Source organism: Gadus chalcogrammus, chromosome 15 (genome assembly GCF_026213295.1).
Source record: "Gadus chalcogrammus isolate NIFS_2021 chromosome 15, NIFS_Gcha_1.0, whole genome shotgun sequence".
NCBI classification, from domain to species: Eukaryota; Metazoa; Chordata; class Actinopteri; order Gadiformes; family Gadidae; genus Gadus; species Gadus chalcogrammus.
Genome location: NC_079426.1, coordinates 15238931 through 15263930, shown reverse-complemented (window position 1 = coordinate 15263930; position 25000 = coordinate 15238931). Strand labels below are relative to the sequence as shown.

General features: G+C 41.8%; 3 protein-coding genes across 3 annotated transcripts in view; 2 read left to right on the top strand and 1 right to left on the bottom strand.

Annotated features, from left to right (window-relative positions):
• LOC130405057 (serine/threonine-protein kinase 32C-like) overlaps positions 1 to 18912 on the bottom strand; it is a 62488-nt gene extending 43576 nt beyond the window's left edge. Inside the window, exon 1 of the mRNA XM_056610016.1 lies at positions 18356 to 18912. Coding sequence (XP_056465991.1) covers positions 18356 to 18437 — 82 coding nt within the window. The 5' untranslated portion in view covers positions 18438 to 18912. The remainder of the gene's footprint in view (positions 1 to 18355) is intronic.
• Positions 18913 to 19309: 397 nt separating this feature from the next.
• LOC130405024 (leucine-rich repeat-containing protein 27-like) lies at positions 19310 to 24890 on the top strand. Its single transcript, XM_056609981.1, has 9 exons — positions 19310 to 19434; positions 19702 to 19912; positions 20054 to 20184; positions 20364 to 20422; positions 20854 to 21006; positions 22348 to 22555; positions 23606 to 23689; positions 24403 to 24505; positions 24768 to 24890. The coding sequence occupies exons 2-9, from the start codon at positions 19703 to 19705 to the stop codon at positions 24888 to 24890; spliced, it is 1071 nt and encodes a 356-aa protein (XP_056465956.1). The 5' UTR covers positions 19310 to 19434; position 19702.
• A 28-nt stretch (positions 24891 to 24918) lies between these two features.
• Positions 24919 to 25000, top strand: part of pwwp2b (PWWP domain containing 2B) — a 4741-nt gene continuing 4659 nt past the window's right edge. The window contains exon 1 of the mRNA XM_056609980.1: positions 24919 to 24922. Coding sequence (XP_056465955.1) covers positions 24919 to 24922 — 4 coding nt within the window. The remainder of the gene's footprint in view (positions 24923 to 25000) is intronic.

Sequence of the window (25000 nt, the reverse complement as noted above, 5' to 3'; positions counted from 1 at the left end):
GCAGATCTTGCACAATTTTTCTCTGCTCAGTGATCTTTCAGAGATGCTAAATCCCCCCTACCTACCTACCTACCTACCTACCTACCTACCTACCTACCTACCTACCTACCTACCTAGTTACCTACCTACCTACCTACCTACCTAGTTACCTACCTACCTACCTACCTACCTACCTACCTACCTACCTACCTACCTACCTATCTACCGCACAGCTTTTGCCTGAAAACTTTGGATGGCATACAAGGTTAGCGACAGGGTTATATTCATCTTATCTCCAGCCCGGGACATATGGTCTCAAATCAGAGGCTGTAACAGAACAGCAGTATGTGGAAAAAACGTTTGGATGAGCGTTTTCTTATCACATGACGTCACATTATTACACACTCCAAAAACTGTCCATGCTAAATACACTCACCGCCAACAGCAGGAAACACAGAAAAAAGGTTAGATAATGTCTCCCAATACAATTAAAGGTCAATCAATGAGGCTTTGACTTGTTCCAGTTTCTACTAGTTCTCTGCCATGCCGGGCGAAAGCACTTTAATCGAATGGACCGAGCACCCCGCTCGTTGGAAACAAGCATTTGTCAATTTGCCTTAGATGTGCACTACACAGCCGCTCGTTAGGGCCAGGAGGCGATGACTCATCCCGCCCATGTGTCTTTCATGGCTCCGCTACGGACGGCTGCTTCACTGCTCTCGTACAACCATTCAGAACAGAGCCAGACATGACTTTTTGCTCTGGTGATTAGCAGCACACATTGACTATTGTGAATGCACACCTGTGTGCATCACAGAGCGAAAGCTGACACAAACAAACTCAATGAACAATTTGTAGTCTTTAGCTTCCCATAGAGGAGTAAACTATTCAGTTTCCCATAAGATTTTGTCCAGCTGAGCTGGGTTTTGGGTTGACCGTGCAGGCACACATCAACTGTGTTGATGTGTGCCTGCATGGTTCTGAAGTGTCTGCGTAGTAATTTGTGTTTGCAAGGTGCTGATTTACGCAAGTGTCGAATGCTTTTAGTATATATATCTGGTGCATTTCAAGATATATGATATAACAATATAACATAACAGCAACAACAGATAGCATGACCCATTTTCCCCACTAATGAATGCGCAAGATTTCTGTCAGCAAAGTGTGGCCAGTACACGTCTGGGTTTCATAATACTGTCAATTTTGTCCTACACAATCAAATATGTATGTAGGCTACTTTTCTCATTTTCTTGGTGTGATAAAAGGTTAAATCGATCATGCTTTGGTGCCTAACGTACACAACATTGTTTTTTTGTCATGTATCCCTGTATGAGCAGGAAGGAAAAGGAAAAGGAAACCCTGGATGGCGAGTTGTGTTTGGTACAAACAGGTCAAATTAGATCTCAGTCCTATTATTGATTTATCCCGTCCACAGAGAGGTTTCTTTGAAATATGATTCACCGGAAAAGAGGACTCATCACAAAAAACGAAGGGCCCTTTTTATGTGCGCCGGGTGTGAGTGGTGGTGGTACGGAGAGGTGGAAATCCAACTTGTTTCATGTTGCTCGAACTACTGCAACCTTCAAAAAGGCTCTCCATGCTTATAGCTGCAGCTAGCCAACGCGTCTAGCTAGCTTGCGCTCCCCCCTGTGCAAGGTGCCATTGGGCGTAGATGTTGGTAGACCACAACACACCTACCAAGAGGTCTGTGTCTGGCTTCGGCAGCAACACTCAGATTCAGAGGAGAACGGACTGTTCGATCCATCTGTGAATTGTTTCTTTGGAATGTCAGTGTGACAAATATTTTGCTGGCACATTTGCAGGTGATTCATATGTAGATAATATTTATTACCATCTGACAAAGGCAGTATCTCAGTACATCCAGAGTACAGATTTACTTAACCAAAAGAAAGCGAAAGACTATTTATTTTTATGCTTTACTATACTTTGGTTTCATTAACTTTTCAGTACTATATAACTAAATGAAGCCAGCTTACAATCAATATTTTTCTTAGTGTATATTTTGAATTTAATGATCAAAAGCAGCAACGCTTTTCCCCCCGCTCTGTACAACCATGTCTTGAGAATATCAATTTCACCCTCATCTTTGGTTGTGTAGACTTCCAACACTCTCTTCATTGATTATATGAATGTATGTACAATAGTGGAGTTCTACGTCACATATTGTGATGTTTTTTATTCCCTGGTCTACAGACAGAATGTGCTATCATTCAACAGCCCAGCTAGCGAAAAGGTTGGGGTCCTCCGCGCGGTCTATTTATCTTCATCAATGACAGATTCTTTGGCCTTCCTCCGTTCCTTTGTTAGACTTCTTGTTGTCAGGGTTACCTTTAGTCTGAAAGAAGTAAAGGATACCCACGGAGGGGCCACCTCAGAGTCAATCTGGATGAACCCAAGGTTAAGTGGTACGTGGCTGTTCTCAGTAAAACCCGGAGGAACGGGTCGGGGCAACTGGAGAAAAACAAGAAGACGCGTCGGGAAATAAGTGAAATTATGTCAGTCAGCTCCGGTACAGTCTCCGGGTTCTCAGTCGTGTTGAGCTCAACAGCTTTGTCTCCCGTATGAAAAAAGAGGGAAAGCGAGGAATGCTAAAAGTGCTTTGACAGCAAATGCTGAGGATGAGGGTGCGTGGCTGAGAGTTCGGTGACATTCCTCCAAGCCCTCTTGGGGGCTGGAAGCTGCTGATACACTGGGCGGTCGGGTAGCAGCTGACTAGATATCTTGCAAGGGTGTCCCTTTAACGTGTGACTGACTCATGTGGGATGAGTGGCTATTGGCATGAAGCCGTGTGTGTGTGTATGTGTGTGTGTGCGGATGTGTGTGTTTATGTGCGGATGTGTGTGTGCATGTGTGTGTGTGCACGGTATAACCCTCTAATTGAGTGCTGAATTTAGACAGGCTCCCCTCCTCAGCATGAGTCACAGAGCCCGGCGCTGTAAAGGCACCCCAGTGATGGGGCCGATAGCGTCTTCAATCAAAATGGCTCTTTTAATCATTTTGGATGCTCGTGTCTCGTGATCCCGTCCCACGTTCCCTTCTCACTACACAGCAGCTCGGATCACCGTGACATCTGGCACAATGATCCTCGAGTGGGTTTCATGCGAGTCAAGCAGAGGTGGACATTTGTTTACTTTATAATGGCATGACTTCTGTTGTTGGTGCTGCCTCTTCCAAAGTTTATTAGTTGAATCCTCGCGCTTGGGCGTGTGCAGACTAAAAGAGAAGTATTAAGGGTGGACCTTTCCTATTATTTGGTTGACAATAACCTAGTAGTAGTCTTTGTAGTATTAGTAGTAGAGGAAAGTTTCCCTCTTTGTTTGGTTAGATTTAATGACTTGGTTCCTGTTATTTTAAAAGAGATGGTATAGAGAGAAGGAGTATAATGATAAGGGGGAATTCAAGTGCTTAGCTCATTCAAAAAAAAAAAAATGTATACACCCTGCATGGCAGGCAGCAATGTAGTGGGGCAACTGATATAAAAAGGGCAACGAAAATAGACAGAAACGACCTGTCTTTGTCCTGTCCGAAGTTTTTTTTAAGTTGCCAACTTAAAGGCTTAGACGAGGTGGGCGGGGGAACAAGGAGTGGGAGTGAGTGGCCTTTAGAGTGAGTGGTTGTGATTTAATGAGGTCTCACAGTCTCAGCTCCAGCTAGATAGTGGAAATATTGCCGGATGTGCACAATGTTGAACTACAATATATAAAGGCAAGGAAATTGACGTCATTAATAAAATGTGCTGCGATTCATTCTTCTTAATAGGTGTAAAAGACAATCAACTGAATGTACCACACATAGGTAAGTATCTACACATTCAAGTTGTACATATTAACAGTACACAATGCACTTCTACTCTTCTTTGTATTCCCTTTAACAGAGAAACCCTCTGTTGAAGGGAATACAACGAAAACTTTCACTGCAAGATGAACAACAGGTATGGGTCATGCATGAACAAACCAACAAAGGCCTGAATATTGAATGATATATAATACAAAGCTACGCCTGGATGGACTTCAAAGTTGCAGTAAGAGTGTTATTATTGCGATATAGCAATAATAACTCTGAATAGGAATGAATGAGCATGCTGACATAAAATGGTTAAAGGAAATGATAGACAGAAATTGCAGTTTAAAGATCTGTCATTAAAATGTGCCTGTCACAGAGCAGGAATCGGCAAAGTAAAAAAGCCATGGAGTAATCATAATTTCACCAGAGAATGGATTTAGGATAGTTTACGACATGAACCAGGGGCGAGATACCGTGTGACTTGAAAATAGAAGAAAAGTCTAATTTATTCTGTGGCACTAACCATCTTCAGTCATATTTTGACATGAATTATGAATCCTAAAGTGATGTAATTTTAATGAGGCCTTCTTTATTAATCATAATCACAGTGTTCGCTCCAGGCACAAAGAATAGTGGAAGAGGTGTGAGGGAAAGGAATGATGGTGTGTGTGTGTGTGTGTGTGTGTGTGTGTGTGTGTGTGTGTGTGTGTGTGTGTGGTGTGTGTGGTGTGTGTGTGTGTGTGTGTGTGTGTGTGTGTGTGTGTGTGTGTGTGTGTGTGTATCAAAAGCATGAATGCTGGAACATGCTCAAGCTCACAGATTAGATCCTACCTCGGGGGATTCACTGCGTACAAAGGCTTGGTGATGGTGACTGCATGGTATTCTGTGTTGGTGTATATTAGGTTCTCTAATTGGTAATAGTCAGAACAGATTAGTCACCCACTGGACCCTAATACACTAGCCATTACAAATCAGTAATGAAGAGACATGAAAACACTTGCTCTAGGGTTAAATAATATGATGTAGAATGTTATAGTAAAATAACCCATGTTGTCCACTCTTGCAAACAGCTAACATGGCTGAACAAGTGAATTAGTCATATAGCCTAGTTCTGCTTAGTGTCACTAAGCATTAATGGGTCTGCTTAGTCGAAAAATAAAGTTAACTTCATTACAATAATGCATAATAATAAATATAGGTGTGTTCTGGTGATTTGCAGCAGAAGTGGAATCAGTACAAGTAGCGGTAACCAAGAAGAGAAACTAACCATGAGCAGCATAAGCACGGCGAGAGTATGACATGAGGAATTGTGGCAAACTGTACAGGTGTGTGATAGCCTGATATTGCTCGACCAATAGAGCTCGTAAGTCCCGCCCCTTCCGTTGGTCCCCATGGGACCTATGAGATCGTAAAATATGTTTCAATGCAGAGAACAAAATATTTTCAGGTCCCAGTCTTTATATGCCCCGGATTACACATATGTTGTTTGTGAATACGAATGATTATTTTTCACGTTGTTCAGTAAAAGGCGGTAGAGAAAAAACACAATGAGAAAGACTACAAGTCTTGTATGTGACAAGACCGACAATCTCCCCATCGTCATAACTGAAACTCTCCACATCCGACTTAAAATGGTTATCACCTCTTTCGATGCCGTTATCCTCCCCTTGGAGAAATCACCATGTCTGTACCAGAGTGGTGGTGTCACATTAAAATTGTACCGGGGGCGAAAATTGTATCGGCCTACGTCATCAGTTGTTTACATCTTGACAACCTGCCTGGCAACAGACGACGCGATCGTCTGTTGCCGGGCAGGTTGCAAAAAACTTTCGGCTCATGTTTCCAAAAGACGAAGTAACATAATACAGATAACGGATCGCTAGATAAAACTTGTTTTACTTTATATTTGTATTGTATTTAATTGTTTAATCGAATAGCAACAGACGACGCGATCGTTTGTTGCCGGGAAACGGGCGATCGCGTCAAATGACGTAGGAAGGTTCTTGTACATTCCTACGTCATTTGACGCGATCGCCTCGATTAAACAATTAAATACAATACAAATATAAAGTAAAAACAAGTGTTATCTAGCGATCCGTTATCTGTATTATGTTATTTCGTCTTTTGGAAACATGACCCGAATGTTGTCGGCAGGTTGTCAAGATGTAAACAACTGATGACGTAGGCCGGTACAATTTTCGACCCCGGTACAATTTTAACGTGACAGTGGCACTGGTGACATATATCATTCTCGTTGAGAGCAGCGAAGAGCTGTAGTTAACAAAGCGGCCTCACACAAAACCAAACATTATCCAACTTCCTCACAATAAATTGTAGTTCTCTTTGCATGAAAAATTATCATTTAAATCCACAAACAACATATGTGTAATACGTGGCATATAAAGACTGGGAATAGCGAATTCAACAGACCATTACACATCCACTGCCGCCATCTTGTTTTTTCCCGGAAAAATGCTTCTATGCACTCCTCTGTACAGTAATTGAATCAAATCCGACCCAAACTATGAAATGGTTATGATTGGCCGAACCTTGGCGAAGTCTGCTGGACGGGGCCAGACAATCTAACAGAGCAAAGAGAAAATGATCGTCCCCTTCCCAGGCTACCTGTGCTCTACCTTGTTAAATGAAACAAACGAAACAAATCATGTCAGGATATCATTTTCAGCTCATGCTGTGATTCCACAGGCTACTACACTATGCAGCAATTTGAATCTGCGCACTTCCCCTTAGAGTAGGAATGATCCCCTGAGACGATAACACCGTCCCACCGCTGTCTGGGCTGGGATGCATCGAGCGTGTGTTGGAATAGCCTCATATAGGATCGTAATAGTAGACAGAGTGTTATACCCTTAGAGAGGAGCAACTTAATACCTGCGATGTTAGCCAACCAAGAGCCCATTGACTCACACTCAGCAAGTAAATATCACAGAGCTGTGCTGTATTGTGGTTACACCAGGGTACACTCATAGTCTTTGTGATGGCAGAAACCTTGAGGGACCTGTATTCACATACAGACAATAATATAAAATGGAGTGAGATGGGTTCAATCAACAAATACTACTCTAAATAGAGCATGACATGAATAAGCTAGTCATTGACCCAAGATAAATGGCTCCCACTGAATAGTTATACAAATAAGGTTAACGAGGGAGGACAGTAATTGCAGCACTTTAAGATTTTAACTCTATTAACAGTATAAGCATTTTTTCCTTCTGCAAAGCCAGTACTATCTTCTTCCGAGCAGACCATGGCAATAATAAATCATATCTCCCACCTATTGCTCCCTGTACAGAACAGCACACTGGACACAGATCAAAAAAACTCCTAGCATCGATCGTCTGCTGCTCTACGTTTGGGAAATATTCCTCTGCATTCCTTCCAATCCACCGGCCTCTACTCAGGTGTTGAACCATGGCCCCCTGCCCAAGCAGAGGTTCATATTTCGCTGACAAACAAGCATTTCCAAGCACAGCCCATTTATCTCAATATAAGGTGCTGTATGCCTTGGTTTACAACAGATCTATAGGGCAGCAATAGGGAAACCTTTATCTGATGATGACTCAAGGGCGCCTTTCTCAAAAGGTTTGAGGCAGCACCTAGACTCTATTATCAATGAAGCATGCGTGGCACTGCATATTACGGTGGAACTGAAATATATACATAAACCCCCCCAAAAAGCTCTAAGAAACACTTTGCTTCACAGCAAGCTGTTTGTCCCATAGGACCACTGAATACTTCATGCTTTTGGGCCTCAATCTTCTTTTAAGGGTTCAGGGAAAAGAGGTACTCCTGGCACATGTAACCATTGAGGAGAAGCCATCAAAGGCATGGAGGGGCCCAGTTTAAGATTGATATTCAAGAAATATGGGTCTGGGAAAATTTGATAAAAAAAGACGCCTGTTTACTTGTGAAACAGACCAAGCTTTATCGCTATCACGATGGAAGATATGGGAAGGCCTTGCTTACGGGATTGTTTTGTTAACGAGAAATCTTTTAGTTTGATTAATTTACCATGCACCATTATGGACATGGGTCAAAAGTGAATGGTGATATTTTCCCCCAGTAAAACACCATTCATTACCATGGATATATTGCTTGCACTTCAAAATTGTGCACCTGAAAATGAATTTGCCATGCAAGCACTGAATTTGACAGCAGCTGTTTTTTATTACACATCTGGTGAATCAACCTTAACAATGGCCGTCACAGAGCTCTCCACATTCTGAACAGCCATACGGGGACACTTCTCCCCGGCCCACTGATGACCACGTTTGAAGGACTGGTGTTTACCTTAATCACTATCATCACTGAGTGGCCATCAGAATGGTTTTCCTATTAGCATTCTGGAGTGCTAGTGCAGCTAAACGTGTGGGCTCTCCAACACAGCCTGGGATGAATAAATGAGAGCACTACAGAGTTGATTGCCATCACTGGCTGGGGGTGACTGCAATGGCGAGGACCTCCACTCATAAGTGGAAACAAACACGAGGACAGATGAACAGTGATCGCTGTGAAGCACTGTCACAGATGGCCAGTCCATACCTCTCTGCAGCATCCTCATTCTTCGCTAGCGATTGCTAAATTGACTTGATGTGTCGAGATTGTATATGAAAATAATGCGATTGCCAAGGTATGCGTGTGCATCTGTCCGCCGATGATATGCTCCCCATCCACTCAACCTGCTCCACTGCTGAGAGGTTAAAGTCATGTTGTCGTAAAGTGGTATCCGGTGTGGTTGTATCCGAGAGTTTTTGCCATCAGGAGTTCATGAGAACACAATTGTACCGATGCCAATACTGCTGCATCCCTAATTATTCACAAGCAACACAAATCTAAATTTACTGCAATTACAATTTGCAGCCAAGGTCGATGCCTAAAAACCAAGGAAATCATTATTCATCTCCCATGAACTTTATGCCGTCCTCTTCTCCCTCCATCTGACAAAAATAATATATACTCTGGGCTCCCTGCTTCACATTCAAGAAAAACGTTAGAAATTCTCAATATGACCTACCAGAGGTAACATTCATTACTTAAATCCGAGAAAGGCATTTTTGAAGTTACGAGCAGCAAATATTAAGTATTCAATGTTTTGCTCAAAATGTTTATTGAACAGAATGATGAACAATTTATTTACGTCTAATAACTGGGGCTAATGGAACATTAACTATAATTGTGATCCTTAAAAATGCCTCAACAGAGGCAAATACATGTAAAGATTTATTGTGCAGGACAACAGTACGTCTCTATAGACAAACAGACAGATTTTATTTCTTTAAAGGATTGCACTCCAGTTGTAATGTTAAGTCGGGTATAGAGATGTTTTGCGGATGCACAGTGAATCCTCACAAACAAGGTGCCATGCTGTCGGTTTGAAGAGGGAGACATGAAATTGGATCTCCACTCACTCTCACGTGCGCACACACACACACACACACACGCACGCACGCAAACGCACACGCACACGCACACACACCGCAGCAGGCTGTGTCGGTATACTTCTACCTCGGTCTACTGGGTAGCTGAAGCATACTTCATACACTTCAGAGAAGGTAATTCTCTGTTGCACCCTTGGTATTGCCACATACATCAGGCACAGCACTGCCACAAATTGAGCTGCTTGGAAGCTTCTGAGGTTGCCATGACCAAATCCCCGGAACTTGATGGGCTGACTGAAATTCCTGTGCAATTCACAGCTTCCTGCGACGGACATTGGGACATAATTTATTTACTTTGTTTTGTCCTATATTTTGAACATCAGACCGTCCTAATATCTGATAAACGTTCCCTGACCTAACGGGACTCGACTGGCTTGACTGCAGCTGCAACTCCGCCTGACCCATACATTTATTAACCGACAATTACAATGTATAATGGATACCCTTTTTTTATCAGCATCCACAAGAACGGGGCACAGCAGCAAGCGTCAACAAAATGAGATTTGCCACCAGGTCATCAGCTTCAGAGAGAACATTCATCATCCTCAACTCCCCTTAGACTCATAACCCACCAGACCGTGACAAGGCCTACTGAAGAAATTGACCATGCGTAAAGGGTTAAAATGCCATATTGACCTTCTCAACAGTGTGTGTGTGTGTGTGTGTGTGTGTGTGTGTGTGTGTGTGTGTGTGTGTGTGTGTGTGTGTGTGTGTGTGTGTGTGTATGTTTGTGTGTGTCTGCTCGCGCGCGAGTGTGTGTGTGAGTGTGTAGGCCAGGTTACATAAGGGGATCATCTCTGACTTTCGGAGAGGTGTTTGGAGGGAATAGCTGTCAAGATGGAGACTTCAAGACGAAGGAGAAAACAATGAATAGTTGGATTATAAATAGCCCATGAAATGTTCGGTTCAGTTCAAGGCAAAAGCAAAGAGGTAGAGGTGAGAAGACTACTGTTGAATTATATGTCTTCACTCTCAACACCACATGAAAATAGAGCAGTAGAAGCCTGTTGTTATTTCAACATTATGATATGATAAATATTATATGTTGAGGCCTTTAGGAAATACACTCTGAAATCAGACTCAAGCAGACCAAAGGATTAGAAAAACACATTTTTACATATTTCAGTATCCTAGTTATATCGATACACACCATTAAAAGCCTTTTGCTCAAGGATGCTGTTGGCTGCTGACACTGTCTAACATCCTCACCACAACACTCATACCACTATTCTATCTATAAGGGATGGTTACCTCGACAATCAACAACTGCTGCAATCACCTGACTCCAAGGCAAAGCCTCTAATACAGGAGGTTATGCAAATGTTGCTTCTAATTAGAATCCAGTACTTACGATACCTGACGAAAATTCATAGCATGATGGCAAAAATACAAACAAAAAGGTTTTGGCAGCCCAACAAGATAATACCGAGTATGTCCTGATTCCACAGTGAGGATATCATACGGGCTCGGAAATAATGCAGTTATCACCTCAGTAACGAATAAAAAAAAGTGATATGATTAATTAGTGTCGCAAAATGAGCTGGAGGTGAAAAGTACTTTGACATAGCTGTTTGAGAACGTGCAACAGACACTGTACTGTATGTGTATAAAATGGCTACCATGGCCTAGTTCCTTCCCCCTCAGCTGCTGTGTTTTGGGGCTAAAGCAGAACACACAGTGTTCTGGCCCAGATACACCTTACTTCTGTTTGCCCTCACACAGGTAAATAGGACAAGTGACTTAGTCAGGTCCTATATTGCATTCAGCCCCAACCCAAGCCATGCTATCGTTTTCTAGCAGAACCTACACAAGTACTCACTTTTCTCAGTCTCTCCACACTCACTATGTGATTGAGTTTAACATATCCATCTCTTTACACCCGTATTTTAATGGCATTGAGATCCATATAGCAAGGGAGGATCGTTGCATACACACTCCCTAGGGGGTCTACTGGGCAGCTGGAGGGGCGGAGTTACTGTCAGCCTTGATGGTGTCACATTTCAGCATTCATTCAGCAAGGAATATTTCAAGATTCATCAAAAGTGTGTGTGTGTGTGTGTGTGTGTGTGTGTGTGTGTGTGTGTGTGTGTGTGTGTGTGTGTGTGTGTGTGTGTGTGTGTGTGTGTGTGTGTGTATTTTATATGCACGTTTGATGGCAAGGCAGGCGTGACAAACCCTCCGGTGAGACGTATGCTGCAAAGATCCACAGATGTTACAGTGGTGTGTGTGTGTTCGTGTGTGTGTGTGTGTGTGTGTGTGTGTGTGGTGTGTGTGTGTGTGTGTGTGTGTGTGTGTGTGTGTGTGTGTGTGTGTGTGTGTGTGTGTGTGTGTGTGTGTGTGTGGGTGTGTGCTCCGACACCAAGGAGTATGGCTAAAACCGGCCACTTGTCCTGTCCTCTCTCGTCCTGTCCTCTCTCTCGTCTCGTGCTGACCTGTCAACATCCTATCCTCACTGTTCCTTCCCGCCACGGCGATGCTGGAAGTCACCTTTCTCTGGCCCCATTCTTTCACTGTTACAGATAGTCCTCAGGCCAAATGCAATTTCCAACGGGACCCAAACAAATGCTGATACATTTTCATATCATAGCACAACATTATGTGGTTCTTAGAACCAGCCAATGATGGTTCATACCAGCGGACAATATGATCGAAATGGTGGTAACCCAAGCTCAGGAAAAATGCAACCGTCACACCATTGAAAGGGTTTGATTATATCATCATGGTTGATTATATTGTTGCTGTATTTGATGAGCAATAATATCCTTATGGGTATAAATGTCAGCTATAGTGTCCGACTCCTTTCAAGGATATGACAAAATAAATGTCATTAAGTAATGCATATATTTGCAGATTGTTTTGGCGTTTCATGTCAGCTGCCGGCACTTAAATACAAGTTGCTTAAAACACTACCTGCCAAAAATCAATGATGATGATTATTATGATTATGATTATACAAAATGTCATTCCCCTCATCCCATAAACCTCACGTATATTAGGGGTAGGAATCTCTTGGCACCTCACGATTCGATTCCGATTATGAGGTCAAAGATTTGATTCTAAAACGATTATCAATGCATCTCGATGCAACAAAAATATTTATATACATTTCCATGCGTGATTTTCAAAAATATATATATACATCCGAGTTTGCTACTCAGAGTTTGCTAATCACTTCTTACTTTTGTGATGATCATTAAAGACAGATGAATGAACTTATCTAATATTTTATTAGAGAAAAAGCTTTTGTCACAAATATGTCTTTCTATGAACAATGCAATAATCAATGCATGCTTGCATTACAACACAATATGGAATTATGTAAAAAATTGGTTTCAGTTTTCTTTCTAATCTTTGTTTTCTATGGCATTAAAGAAAAAGCTGCTCTTGAATTAGAAGGAGTTCTTGTGTCTGGCTGTGAGTTTGCGTGCATGCTATGCGTAGGCTGAATTACAATCGTGTCAAGACAAATCAGATTGGCCAATACACACTGAAGATAAATTAAATAATTTTAAAATTACAAAAATTATCCCTCTCTGCCGAACAGAATGTTGCAGCAGGCGAACAAATTAAAAATTAAATTCAGATTATTAATTTATATGCATCGGGACGGAATCGTTCTAGAGAGAATCGCGATGCATCGAAGAATCAATCATTTTTCCCACCCCTAAATACTGCTCATTCTCAATCTTATTCTTGGTATTTTATAACAATTAATGATTTGCCTTTGGGTGAGGTATGTCAGAACACAAACCAATCTCCGCAACGGGTTTAAAATGCTAATGACAGCCAGAAACCCATTGAAATCCCCGAGATCTAGGAGTTTAATCAGAGGAGCCTAAATGTTTTTGCAATTTGAGTCACTGCGCAAAGCCTAGAAATTATATTTAATGAAATATTGTATTCTAAAGTTTCTCTCATCTTAAACAGTGAAAGTAAACACAAATAACTCAAAACAAAATTAAGCATTACACCTACGCTTTCACACAAACTCATTGTGTGTGTGTGTGCGTGTGCGTGTGTGTGTGCGCGCATTTTATCCTTTAGATCGCAACATATAATAGCATTATCGGTTCCCAGGATCCAAATCTATATCCTCCCTCACCATCTTAATCTGCTCCTCATTTCGTTTGCCAATGTAAGTACAGTGTGTACTTACATTCTCGCACATTACTTCCCCTGGGAATTTGCTAGCACCTGCATTTGAGCACCGGGCTTAAAGTTTAACCAAATGTAATGTATTGCGAAAGACCCCAAACCATATTATGATTCTCAAAGATATCTATGTTTTCTTTAAGCCGGATGCTTTTAGGCAGTGAGACTGAAGATGCTGTGGTGCTGCTTTATTATTAAAGATTATGTCAAACCTGACCCAGGGTATTCTTGATGACAGAACTGTATGGATGACATTTTGCTGACAATACTCTATACTGTTCTTTATCTAGGAAAACAGGGGGCTTGAAGAGGCAATCACATGATAGGAGAGAGAAATGTTGCTATCAGTTTATGCCAGATACATCAGTAGGCCTTTCACACATAAACTCTGGATGAACTCTGGAGAATCAGGTCCGGAGATGAGTTGCCCTTTCACACATGCAACACACAACAGGAGATGAGGCCGCGTCAGACGTGTTCACACATATTTGAGATGCTGCGTATACATTAGCCGAGGGGTGACGCCTGGGGAGAGCGTGTAGGAGGCTGGACGTAACGCAGAGTTTACCCCAGGGAGCTGGTAGTGTGAACTCCATAGGGGCTGGCATTATATCGGTGCATGTGTGAAAGCACAGGTCAACCTCAATTGTGTTCCCTCGCATTCGCTAATCCTTTCCTTTGCAGAACTGGGAGTATACGCTCACATAATATTCACACAATATTGCATTATTCACACAAAAAAAGACACAGGCACACACACTTACACATGCACACTTTGAGAGCAACCCATCTTCTTGCCGTTTTCATCTTGGTATCCTGCAGAGCCAATCTCTTTGAAGACTCCTTCACCCTGGCTCTGCTAGAACCCTGAGCTCTCCCTTACAAGCTCACCTAAGGATACGTGGTCTCCTTGAAAACTCAATCACCCTGACTCTGGCACTGCTCGAAATAAATGTCATCTGGATTTTTAAAACCGACAAAACCTCTCCCCAAAACGTTTAGCATTAAGGTTACAGCGTTAAATAAAGGCAACTGGTGTAATTAGGCAAGACAACATCTTAAAACGTCTACTTCCATTGTGCCATTAGCTGGTACATTCTTTACTGCCATAGGGTGGAAGCAATCGCCTGCATTCACTTTTTCCCCATTCTTGTTTCATAGCTAATAAACCCATTACAAATGTAGCATCAGGCTACTATGTGAACAGTTAACGTATTAAAAGACTAGGGATGAATTTTGTCATTCATAAAATTAAATCAGCGTTATATATATATATGTGTATTATCGTTAGCCTCAAATGGGATGATTTAGACAAGCACTTTCAGCAGGAGATAGAGCGACGTAGCCAGGCCGCTTGAGACCAGCAACGATAAGACATGCTTTGTAAAAGGTTTTGGCCTGTTTGTAAGACCCTAGGTTAATTGTTGTCATCGTCTATGTTGAGATGTAGATCAGCAATGATTTCTGATAAAATGACCCCCTCTTGAGCTGTTGACACGTTCCTGAAATTGCCTGAAATTGGTGATTAATAGATGGACATATATGGCATATTACATTCAAAACAATTGTTAAGCTGCTCTCATAGCTGTAACTTTGTTGGTCTAACCCAAGGAAGGATATACAAGCTGCCATATATGGGTAGATCTCTCCAATGGTACCAACAAAATCCTAATTTTGATCCGGTGTTTAACCGGCACTGCGCATGCTCATGGAGGGAGATACCACACAGTTTTATTCTGTGCGAAACAAGTCGCTGCCTTTGTGATAATTGTGAATACTGAATGCAGAGCAAGATTTCAATAAGTCGCAAGGTTTACGTTCATTATGGTGTGTATTTTTAACTGATTAAAAACAAATCTAAATCAATGTATGTTAAGGGTCATTCGTCGATTGTGCCTTTATTCTCCAACACATTTTTTTTCCAACCATAATCTTATTCTACTCTGTCTATGTCTGCAATAAAAAAAATTTAAACTAGCTCACCCGACATCATGGCGCTAGCTTATATTTAGGCGCCTACACTATCATAGGCTCATGCCTTGTGATCAAGCACATCCCAGTGATTGGCTGATGTCAGATCATATCTGTATCCTATAATGACAGCAGCAACAATAAAAATCACCCCAGATCAGTGGAAGTGGAAAAATGTTTATAAGCGTGAACAAAATGAAAGAAATGCTAATAATGAGAGACATATTTTGAGAATGTAATGATATGAACGCAGTCACCGTTTTATAAAACATTGATTTACTGCTCTATCGGAACCCTGAAGGATTTTTCAAGCGTTTATCCCATACATTTTCAGCCGCGGCACTGCATAGCATCGCACTACTACTATGTCATGCCTGCACATTTATGTGTCTGTTTACAAAACACACACACACACCACAACTAATCTAGTTAATGTTGAAAAATGTCATTTTGTTTTATCTACAACAATATTGCAAGGAAGCCTTGCTCCAGGGTTAAATGTTGCCAGAGCACAACAAGGGCAGTGTACTCCACATATTTCCAGACTAGTGGGACAATTACAATGGTCCCATTACATTGAAGATAGAGAGAGCGACCGTCAACGTAGCTACAGGCACTTTGTTGAAGAGAGAGAGCGGAAAAGAGAGAGATAAAAGAAAGAGAGAGAGCGAGAGCGAGAGCGAGAGAGAGAAAGAGAGAAAGAGAGAAAGAGAGAGAGAGAGAGAGAGAGAGATGTAGGGCTACTGCGAAGATGAAAAGAATGAGAAGGACTCAGTATTCATAGAGAGTAATCAGCCATCTCCCTCTTTATCGGTCTCTATCCCTCAACCAAATGTGTCTTCAATGCCTTACGTACTCATATCTGACAGAGACAGGCGGCTACATACACACACGCACACTTTGATATACAGGCAGAGATGCATTTAGGGAGCCCTCACAATTTGGTGATACATGCCTATAGGTGCAGATTCACGCGCGTGTGTGCATACACACACCACACAAAATATCAAGTGCATTTCTAGTGCAGACTTTCCACCCCTCTTTCTCTCATTAAAATACAACATTCTTTGTTTTTCTCGCTGAATTGCCTCTTTCTAAGCGGCCATACCAAAACTGTATGTCAGGACCTAGCACAAATAGGCTCCTTTGGCCCGAGATGGACCTTAAGAATGCTCTGCACAACAATATGCAACTTTGTGGCATTAAGCCTCATCTGAGAGGATGAAATTTTGGCTTGAAAGTAGAGAGCCACCACTGGTACTCCAACATACTCACGCTTAAGACACCCTCAGGGCAGAAGGCTCTGTTTAATGTGTATGGACTCGACAATATCCTTTTATTAAGCCAGGGAGAATTGCAAAATTACTTTAAGATAATGACGAAAGGCCAGCCAATGATTAGTGGACAAAAGCTAACAAATCATCATAATATAGGCATTACCAGTTACATTTGTATATGCCTTTCTCTTCCTCAAACCAGCTGGTCTACAAAATAGGCAATATTTAATTGAAGCAAGGAAAATGTTTTTTTCTACCAAAGACGTTAATCCCTGAGAGTCATCTCCTCAGCATGTAAACTGAAGCAACAGCCATAGTATAGAATGAGCTGGATGAACTTATTTATAACGCACACACAATAAAGTTTTGGTCGGTGAAGTCAGTAAGTTGGTCACAGATGCTTACTGCTCAATGTGTTTGACTCCCATTGCCTAAACCATCAGTGACCTACTTAGTGACACTGCCAGATACACACTTGTGTATGTGCCATGAGGGGAAACACTATCACTCCCATCCTTGAACCTATGATGAGCAAGTGTGACATGGGCAAGTAGAGTCTATAGATGCCCATATGAAAGGCTAGATAAAGGCTTGATGGTGTTATTGCTCTAACAGGGCAAAAGTGCTTAAGGGAGGTTATCAACGTGAATGCATATCTTGGTAATAGGTAATACAATTTAAATTGGTTTACGTATCGTGAAGGCAGAGAATCCCGCGAAGCCCGTCTTAACAGTTGTAGCCTTGTTAGGGGCTTTTGTTGCTTGGTTTCTTATTAAAATGATTGGTTTAATGTTATTCTTATTCACTAAATACGATTAGTCGGCGAAAATCCTTAAGAGTCTCATACGTGTGAGTGTTATCTTTTAACCATCACATCTCATAATGGGATTATACATGGAAAAATGTAATATTCATATTTCAAAGGAAGCGGTTGCTATGCATAACGCCACATATTCCCTTTGCGTTATGGGGAAAGCCAATAGCCTCCTTATATAAATTAATATGGAGCATGCACGGCACTCCGACGCGTCCAGTTCCATACTTTGTATCCTTTGAACTAACTAACCATATTTGATTAATTTTTATTCGGGAATAACTATTCAGCACCCATCCCTAGAGGCTTACTGATGACATCTATTATCAAATAGCATTACTTTCACGCATGGTGCTAAGCTCGTCTTAATTATGCAATTACTGCAACGACTTAAATTGCTTCTATTTCAAAGACGTGAACGCACGCGAGTAACATAGCGAGCTCCATATCCAACTGAGTGCGTAGTGTACAAACACACATGCACATCTTTGTGTCCTTAGTTTACGCCAAAATAAAACTTTTCTGCATACGAACATGCAACATTGGAACACATATGTGGACATACATCCGACATAAGGACTGCAATGGTTCTCCATCTGAGGACAGGCGGTCCATCAGTGTTAAGTTGGGCGTCACACCCCCAGCCTGCTCTAGTCACAACAATCAACGAGACCAGGGAGGGAATCTTCTCCCAAAAACAGCCAATGGTAAACATACAGGCCATAAAACGACACTAGCTACATCCAACAGTGACAGATGTATTCAGTCACTTCGCTCAAATACAACTTCTATAACTTATACGGTTCAAAGTATCGCCTCAAAACTCCGTTCCCTCTAGTAAAAGGTGCATCGTGGATCAGTTATTGTCATATCCCCAAAATACACTTTAAAATACTTACCATCCTCCTTCTCGTCGTACACGGGTCTTTTTGAGGAGCTATTCGCGCCCATCCTCTTCTTCCACTTGCCCCAGTGAAACATTGAGACGCGAGCTCAGATTGCATTCCTCGCTCCTTGAAAACTACACTTCTGTCTCGGACACGCGGATCAATTCATAACACACTCCTGGTGCCCATTATGTCTTGCATTTAATCCCTGCCGACTTGATTTTTCAAACACAGACACACACTTGAATAGACTGCACTGCAAAGTGAACGCTGAATTATATTGATGTTGCTCGGGGAATGGCTCGTTTTGGCGTTATGCTTTGCTGTCTTCAGTGTCCAGTCAGCCACAGTGAATTGTGTTCTCCAGCCTTGCGAGTGTGCCAGTTGTTGGCCAGTAAGACTGTGGTCGAGACGACGTAGCAGCTTGTGTTGTCGTGCTTGTCAAGATCCAGGAACAGCCTCTCGGACTCGCTTACCTCAGACTGTAGGTGTAGCCGCCTACTAGAGGAAGTAGTGCTGCTCAGCCTGAGTGTAGCCTGTTACCTCAGTGGATTCAGACATTCAGCGAATCTAATTAGAAGATGGGTGGGTGGTGCCAGATCATTGATGGAAAAGGGGTTAACACTTTAACTCCCTGGCTGTAAAGACAAAATCGCTTATTATTGCTGATTTTTTTCATTTTGGAATCAATTATTATTATAAAATATTGATAACTATAGTAGCCAGTTTACAGTCATTATTGTTCTTATATAATTACCTGTTTAATATTATTATTGTTAATATATGTAGATTAAATATATATTTGTATACAATATTGTCAGAGATCATAAGACAATATATTAGCTTTTAATTTACATTGTTTCTAATGTAACTGTATACGGTAATTTTCAATTTGCGCCGCGACTGACTGCTGACAGCTGCCGTAGTTATTGTTGCTGTCGTTACTATGGTTTCCAATTTGTTGGAACGACTTCCCTCTGACGAGAGCGTTTCGTAATCGATATTATATTCACTTGTATAACGTATATATCTTTATCTGCTGTAGTAATCAATTTAGAGCGGTGAGTAAGGTTGATCCTGGTTGATCAAAAGTAAGGATAGCTGTGTACTGTTCGCGTCTTAGTGACAGCTAGCAGATAGTGTGTGTGTACTGGTGTAATGCTAGTTATGCTGCGATCCGGTTCAATCATTCTGTTCTGGTCAATGCAATGAGTGTTGTTGAAGAATTATAAATTCCAAATTATATCACGTTTGTGCTTCTGTGTAAAATAATTTGATTGATGAATGAAGCCATCATTTAAATAAATTCAAAGAAAGTTTAGTAATGATAGTGTTTTAATGGTTAAACTGTTTCCTAGAATGGACTCCACAGTGCAAGAGCACATTCCAGACCTGCAGCTGAGTCGTGATTATGGGAACACACTGGACACCCTTCAGCCACCCGTGCTAACCGACAATGCTGAGCCCAACACAGAGCACTCACCACATGTTGAATCCCAGACATTGTTTCTAAGCAGAAGGAAGTTGAACGAAATCCCTGAAACTATTCTAAGACATAGATCACTAAAGGTCGGTTTGGATTTCACTGTAGACCCATCAACACACACACCATACCTCAACTATACCTTATACAAATTACTTTTTTGTCTTTCAAAAATATTTTACCCACTTTGGAGAATTAGTTGTAACTCATTTGCCTATTTCTTTTAGGAGTTATATCTTGAGGGCAACAAGTTAATCAATCTTCCAGATTCAATGTTTGTACGTTTACCCCACCTGGTGTGGTTGGACCTCAGAAATAACCTAATTGGATCACTTCCAGCTGGAATAGGCTCTCACAGGTATTGATTGAAGTGCCTTTCATGAGGATCCTGTATGTTGTCAAAGATTTCTGTGGCGCAGAGATACATTTATACAAGCATTTAACAGCATCTGCTCCCTGGGAGTACAGCAGTTTCAAACCCCTAACTGATAATAGTAGATTGTAATTGCTCATGAATTTGCTCCTTTGTTTCCTCAGGTATCTGAAAACACTGCTGCTGGAGGGAAATCCTATCTCAGAGCTTCCCCCAGAGCTTGGTGAGCCAAGCTCTGTCCCTTCTGCCAGTGTGTAGTCTGTTGTAGTCTGAGTTGTATCCTCTGCCTGTGAAACTAGCCAATGTGTGACCGCTCCTTCACGCTAAACACCCAATTAATTTGATCAATGACACTGTTGTAATACCCCTCAGCAAAATATGAATACATTTTGTCAGGCCTTTACCTTTACACAGGATAAGGATTCAGTCTAAAATGGATGCTAAATTAATTTCACAATATGGTCCAACTGAACATGTTAAAATCAGCGGAACACTTATTCAAAATAAGATACAGTTCTTTAAACTCTGATCAAAGATATTAAGATGTCTTGGAGGAACAGAAAACTATTAAGACTTCTAAGCTATGAAGCTATAGATTGTGGTAACTTTATATATAAAGAAGACCCTATGTGATTTATCCTTCCCTCTTCCTAGGTAATGTTCTTTCCCTCAAAGGCCTGAACCTGAGAAATTGCCCCATCCGCTCCCCCCCTAAGGACATTGTGCACCAGGGGCTGGAGTGTATCCTCCAGTACCTGAGGAGCGCCATGGCCGAGCGCCCGGTCAGTGTCCAGAGGTCTCATCCAGGTGAGAACTGTCACCGGACATTCGTCTAACCGACAACAGGGAGATCATTATGCCAATGGTCCCCTGCATTTCTCTCAGCCATCTGCGCCTCGTTTTCTTTCAAAAAAAAGGAGAAAGAAAAACAAAAATAGCTCTCTGCCCTGCTTCCACTCGAGTGGTGTGACTTCTGTTCCCTAGGAGACGACGCCCAGCAGTCGGCTGACCCCACCAACCCCTTTCCCTGCCCCTCCACGCCTCACCTCCCCATCCATAACTCCCTGCTTTACAGATCTGGAATAATTTTAGCCGCATAAAAAAAAAAATCGATAAGCTCTGGGCTTCGCTTGGCCGTGTTTCCATCATTAAGCTTTGTCTACAGCTAATCATCCCTAGGAGCAAAGACAAGCGCCTCAATCCAGTTCTTTATCCCTCTGTCTACAAGGTTATTAACAGCGAAAGGTCTCTGTGTCTCCGGGGCCAGATATATATCCAATTTCATGGGATACTGTTTTTTTGTTACCGATCATCGAGATGATTTGATTTTCTTTGAAGCTCGCCGACTTCTTTCAGTAATGGGCTTATCAAGGATTTGCCGCCTTCAGCTGCTTATTACAATGTCAAATCTCCATTATCAGAAAGTATTTAGGTCCATAGTGTCATGGGGTATTAGCCTGCTTATTAAAATAGTCCACATCCAAATTCAGCCATCTGGGAAATTGTTGTTGTGTGAAACTGTGAATTTTTACCATCACTTTCAGTTAGTCATTTCAACGCCTATCTGCAGTAGTATAAACATTCATATTTTCCACCAGCCACCATGTCATATTGTCATTGTTGTTGCTTCCTTCCTGTTGTTGCTTGGTTCATTTCCTTAAATAATGACATCAATTGAAGCCACTGATAAGGATATATATATTTTTGTCTTCACAATTTTGTTTTCTTAATATCCGCTCACAACAATATAGTTGAATGCAGTTAAGCACCAAACAGCGGGCTGGAATATTGATCCTGATAGTTTCCAATAAGACGTGTGGCCGCTGGTCTCCTCGGCAAGCCTCCAAAGTGTTCTCATCAGTGTAAGCAGGGTCTTGGAGCATTGTTGAGTTATAGAAATAGAAAAATATGGATTTAGCCACTATAAAGCCCTGTGTGTAAATGTCAAACCAGCAGCAGATTACCAGGGTGCAGCAGTAGGGTTGCTGGTAAAAACATCAGCTCCTGCTGGAATGTCGATGTCTCAGGTGTTCGCAAGAGATTTGCGAAATTTGTCTGATGTTTGCATGAGAGGGTGAGAGTAGCCACTTTTAAAGTATAGAAGTTAGAAACATTGTTTAACACCATTTGATTGGTTGATTTACGCAGACGGGCCCCCCGTGGAGAAGCTCCGGCTGTCAGCGCTGGTGAGGTCGAGTTTGGAGTCGTGTGGCGAAGACGAAGAGGAGGAGGAAGAGCAGGAGCTTCAGAGGTTCAAGGAGCTTAAGAACAAGATGATCCTGCTGGACAGTGCTGAGCTTGGCTCCAGCTCCCCCAGTACCACACGGTCGCAAGGAAGCCTGCCAGTTGTCAAGAGGTATACTGACGGCACTGTAGCTTAAAGGGTACGTTAGTTTGGAGATCTTCACTGATCAAAGTTTAAAGATGCGCCATAGGGGAGTGCGTGCTGTGTTGGGCCTTGGGGGAAGAAATAACAGTAAACAACGTTTTTAATAGTATTTCGCTGGGAAAGCAGGTGTCACGTTAAAATTGTACCGGGGGCGAAAATTGTACCGGCCTACGTCATCGTTTGTTTACATCCTGACAACCTGACAACCTGCCCTGCAACAGACGACGCGATGCAGAAAACATGTTTCCAAACGACGAAATAACATAATACAGATAGCGGATCGCTATCTGAATTATGATAGATAACGATAACACTTGTTTTTACTTTATATTTGTATTGTATTTAATTGTTTAATCGAAACAATAAAGAAAATTGCCCGCAAAGCGGGCGATCGCGTCAAATGACGCGTCAAATCACGTAGGAAGGTTCTTGAACATTCTAGACTATGAAACCTGCTTAAAACACTCAGTTTACTAGCTAAATTCGATTAAACAATTCAATACAATACAAATAAAGTAAAAAACAAGTGTTTTAGCGATCCGTTATCTGTATTATGTTTCAAGAACCCTCCTACGTCATTTGACGCGATCGCCCGTTTCGCGGGCAAAACATTGTCATTTGACGCGATCGCCCGTTTCGCGGGCAATTTTTTTTACTGTTTCGATTAAACAATTAAATACAATACAAATATAAAGTAAAAACAAGTGTTATCGCTATCTATCATAATACAGATAGCGATCCGCTATCTGTATTATGTTATTTCGTCGTTTGGAAACATGTTTTCTGCATCGCGTCGTCTGTTGCCGGGCAGGTTGTCAGGATGTAAACAACCGATGACGTAGGCCGGTACAATTTTCGCCCCCGGTACAATTTTAACGTGACACAGCCAAGTTGAAATACAAACATGTCAAACTGTTACGGCAGAATGCTTTGGAGGACAATTAAAATGTTGGCTATTTTCAAACTGTACTTCGGAAAGAAATAAGCTGCATTTTCACAACCCTGTGAGTTTGACAGCCAGTTTGGGAGGTCGGGAAAAAGGAAAACGGCAGCGGAGGAAGAACTGAAGGAAAAGCAAGAGCTTCTTGAACAGAAGAAAAAGTAAGTGAGATTCTGCAGCCTCCAGTCGGAGGCTTTTAGAAACAGAATATAACCTATTGATTGCACACCTGCCATTTAGAAGGCTGAACTACATGAAAAAAATAAAACAGCTTTGCGTCCAAGAAGAACCAAGGATGAGTGCCCTGTTATCCGTTTTCATCTTGGAAAAGCAGGTTGTGTCCATTTTTATGTGATTAGGATTGTATATGATTGGAGCTGTAGGATTTTTTCTTTGTGCTTTGGACAGTACTCCAACATGTGGCAGAATTGACTCGTCCTTGTGGAATGTATTTTTTTTGAAGAAGAAGAAGCAATTTAGTCCTTGGCTGTGATTTTCAGTCGCGTTTTTGACCTTTTGGAAGTCATTTTTTCTAACCTTCGAAAAGGACAATGTTCAGTCGTCACAAAAAACATAATATCAAAGCTGCCCTAGATCCCCAGGGATATAATGAACCTTTAATCGAACTAGATAATTAGCCTGTATCAAGGTTTGGAATTAAAAATAACAGGAACCCAATTCAATGTTTCCCCTTGCTGACCATGATTGGGACCAGTCTAGTTTGGGGAAAATTATAACTTATATTCAAAGTTATTTGGCCATCAAATCTAAAGCCTACTAGTCCCCAGCCCGCACCACCCCCGGTTAAAGATTAACCCTGAGGTATGTTTTGAAGAGTCGATAACAACCTTCCCTCCCCCTGCCACTCCCATAGGGACCAGGAGCTTCTTCAGAAATGGCGCACTGACGCAAAGGTCATGCAGGCGCAGAAGGCAGCGAGGCTGGAGCAAGAGAGACGAGAGAACCAATTGAAAGAGGTTACAATGTTACTTTAGTTTTTAGGGAATTGGATAAGTCGTTTTCCGTTATCAATTGACTTATCAATTGATTGATTCAATCTCATTAACTTGCCACCAGAGGGCGGCATAACACCAGTTCTCTCCCAAAAGCTCTGAAACAAATAGGAATTACTAACAAGATATCTCTCTTTACCGCAGATTCTTATGATTTAGCCATTCATTTGGTTTAGGAGCGAGGGGTCAGATAACAAATATAAAGAGCTTCTTTTCTCCGGTGTAGGCATTGGAGAAGAAGCTCTCCAATAGTTCTCCCAACCCAACCCAACGGCAGCAGAGGGCCCCTTGGAGCCACAAAGAGCAGGAGGAGGCCAGGTCATTTGGAGTGATTGAAGATGGGATGTGATGCTTTTGGTTTAAGTACAATAAGTGCCATGTGTAGAGTACATTATGTTCCAGCAATAAGCACACCTAATAATCTGCTGTGTTAGTGAAACATAAAGACAACTCACTACA

Coding starts and splice junctions, on each gene's coding strand:
- LOC130405024 (XM_056609981.1), top strand. CDS start 19,703: ATGGACTCCACAGTGCAAGAGCACATTCCAGACCTGCAGCTGAGTCGT. Junction 20,185..20,363: donor GCTGGAATAGGCTCTCACAG/GTATTGATTGAA, acceptor TTGTTTCCTCAG/GTATCTGAAAACACTGCTGC. Junction 20,423..20,853: donor AGAGCTTCCCCCAGAGCTTG/GTGAGCCAAGCT, acceptor CCCTCTTCCTAG/GTAATGTTCTTTCCCTCAAA.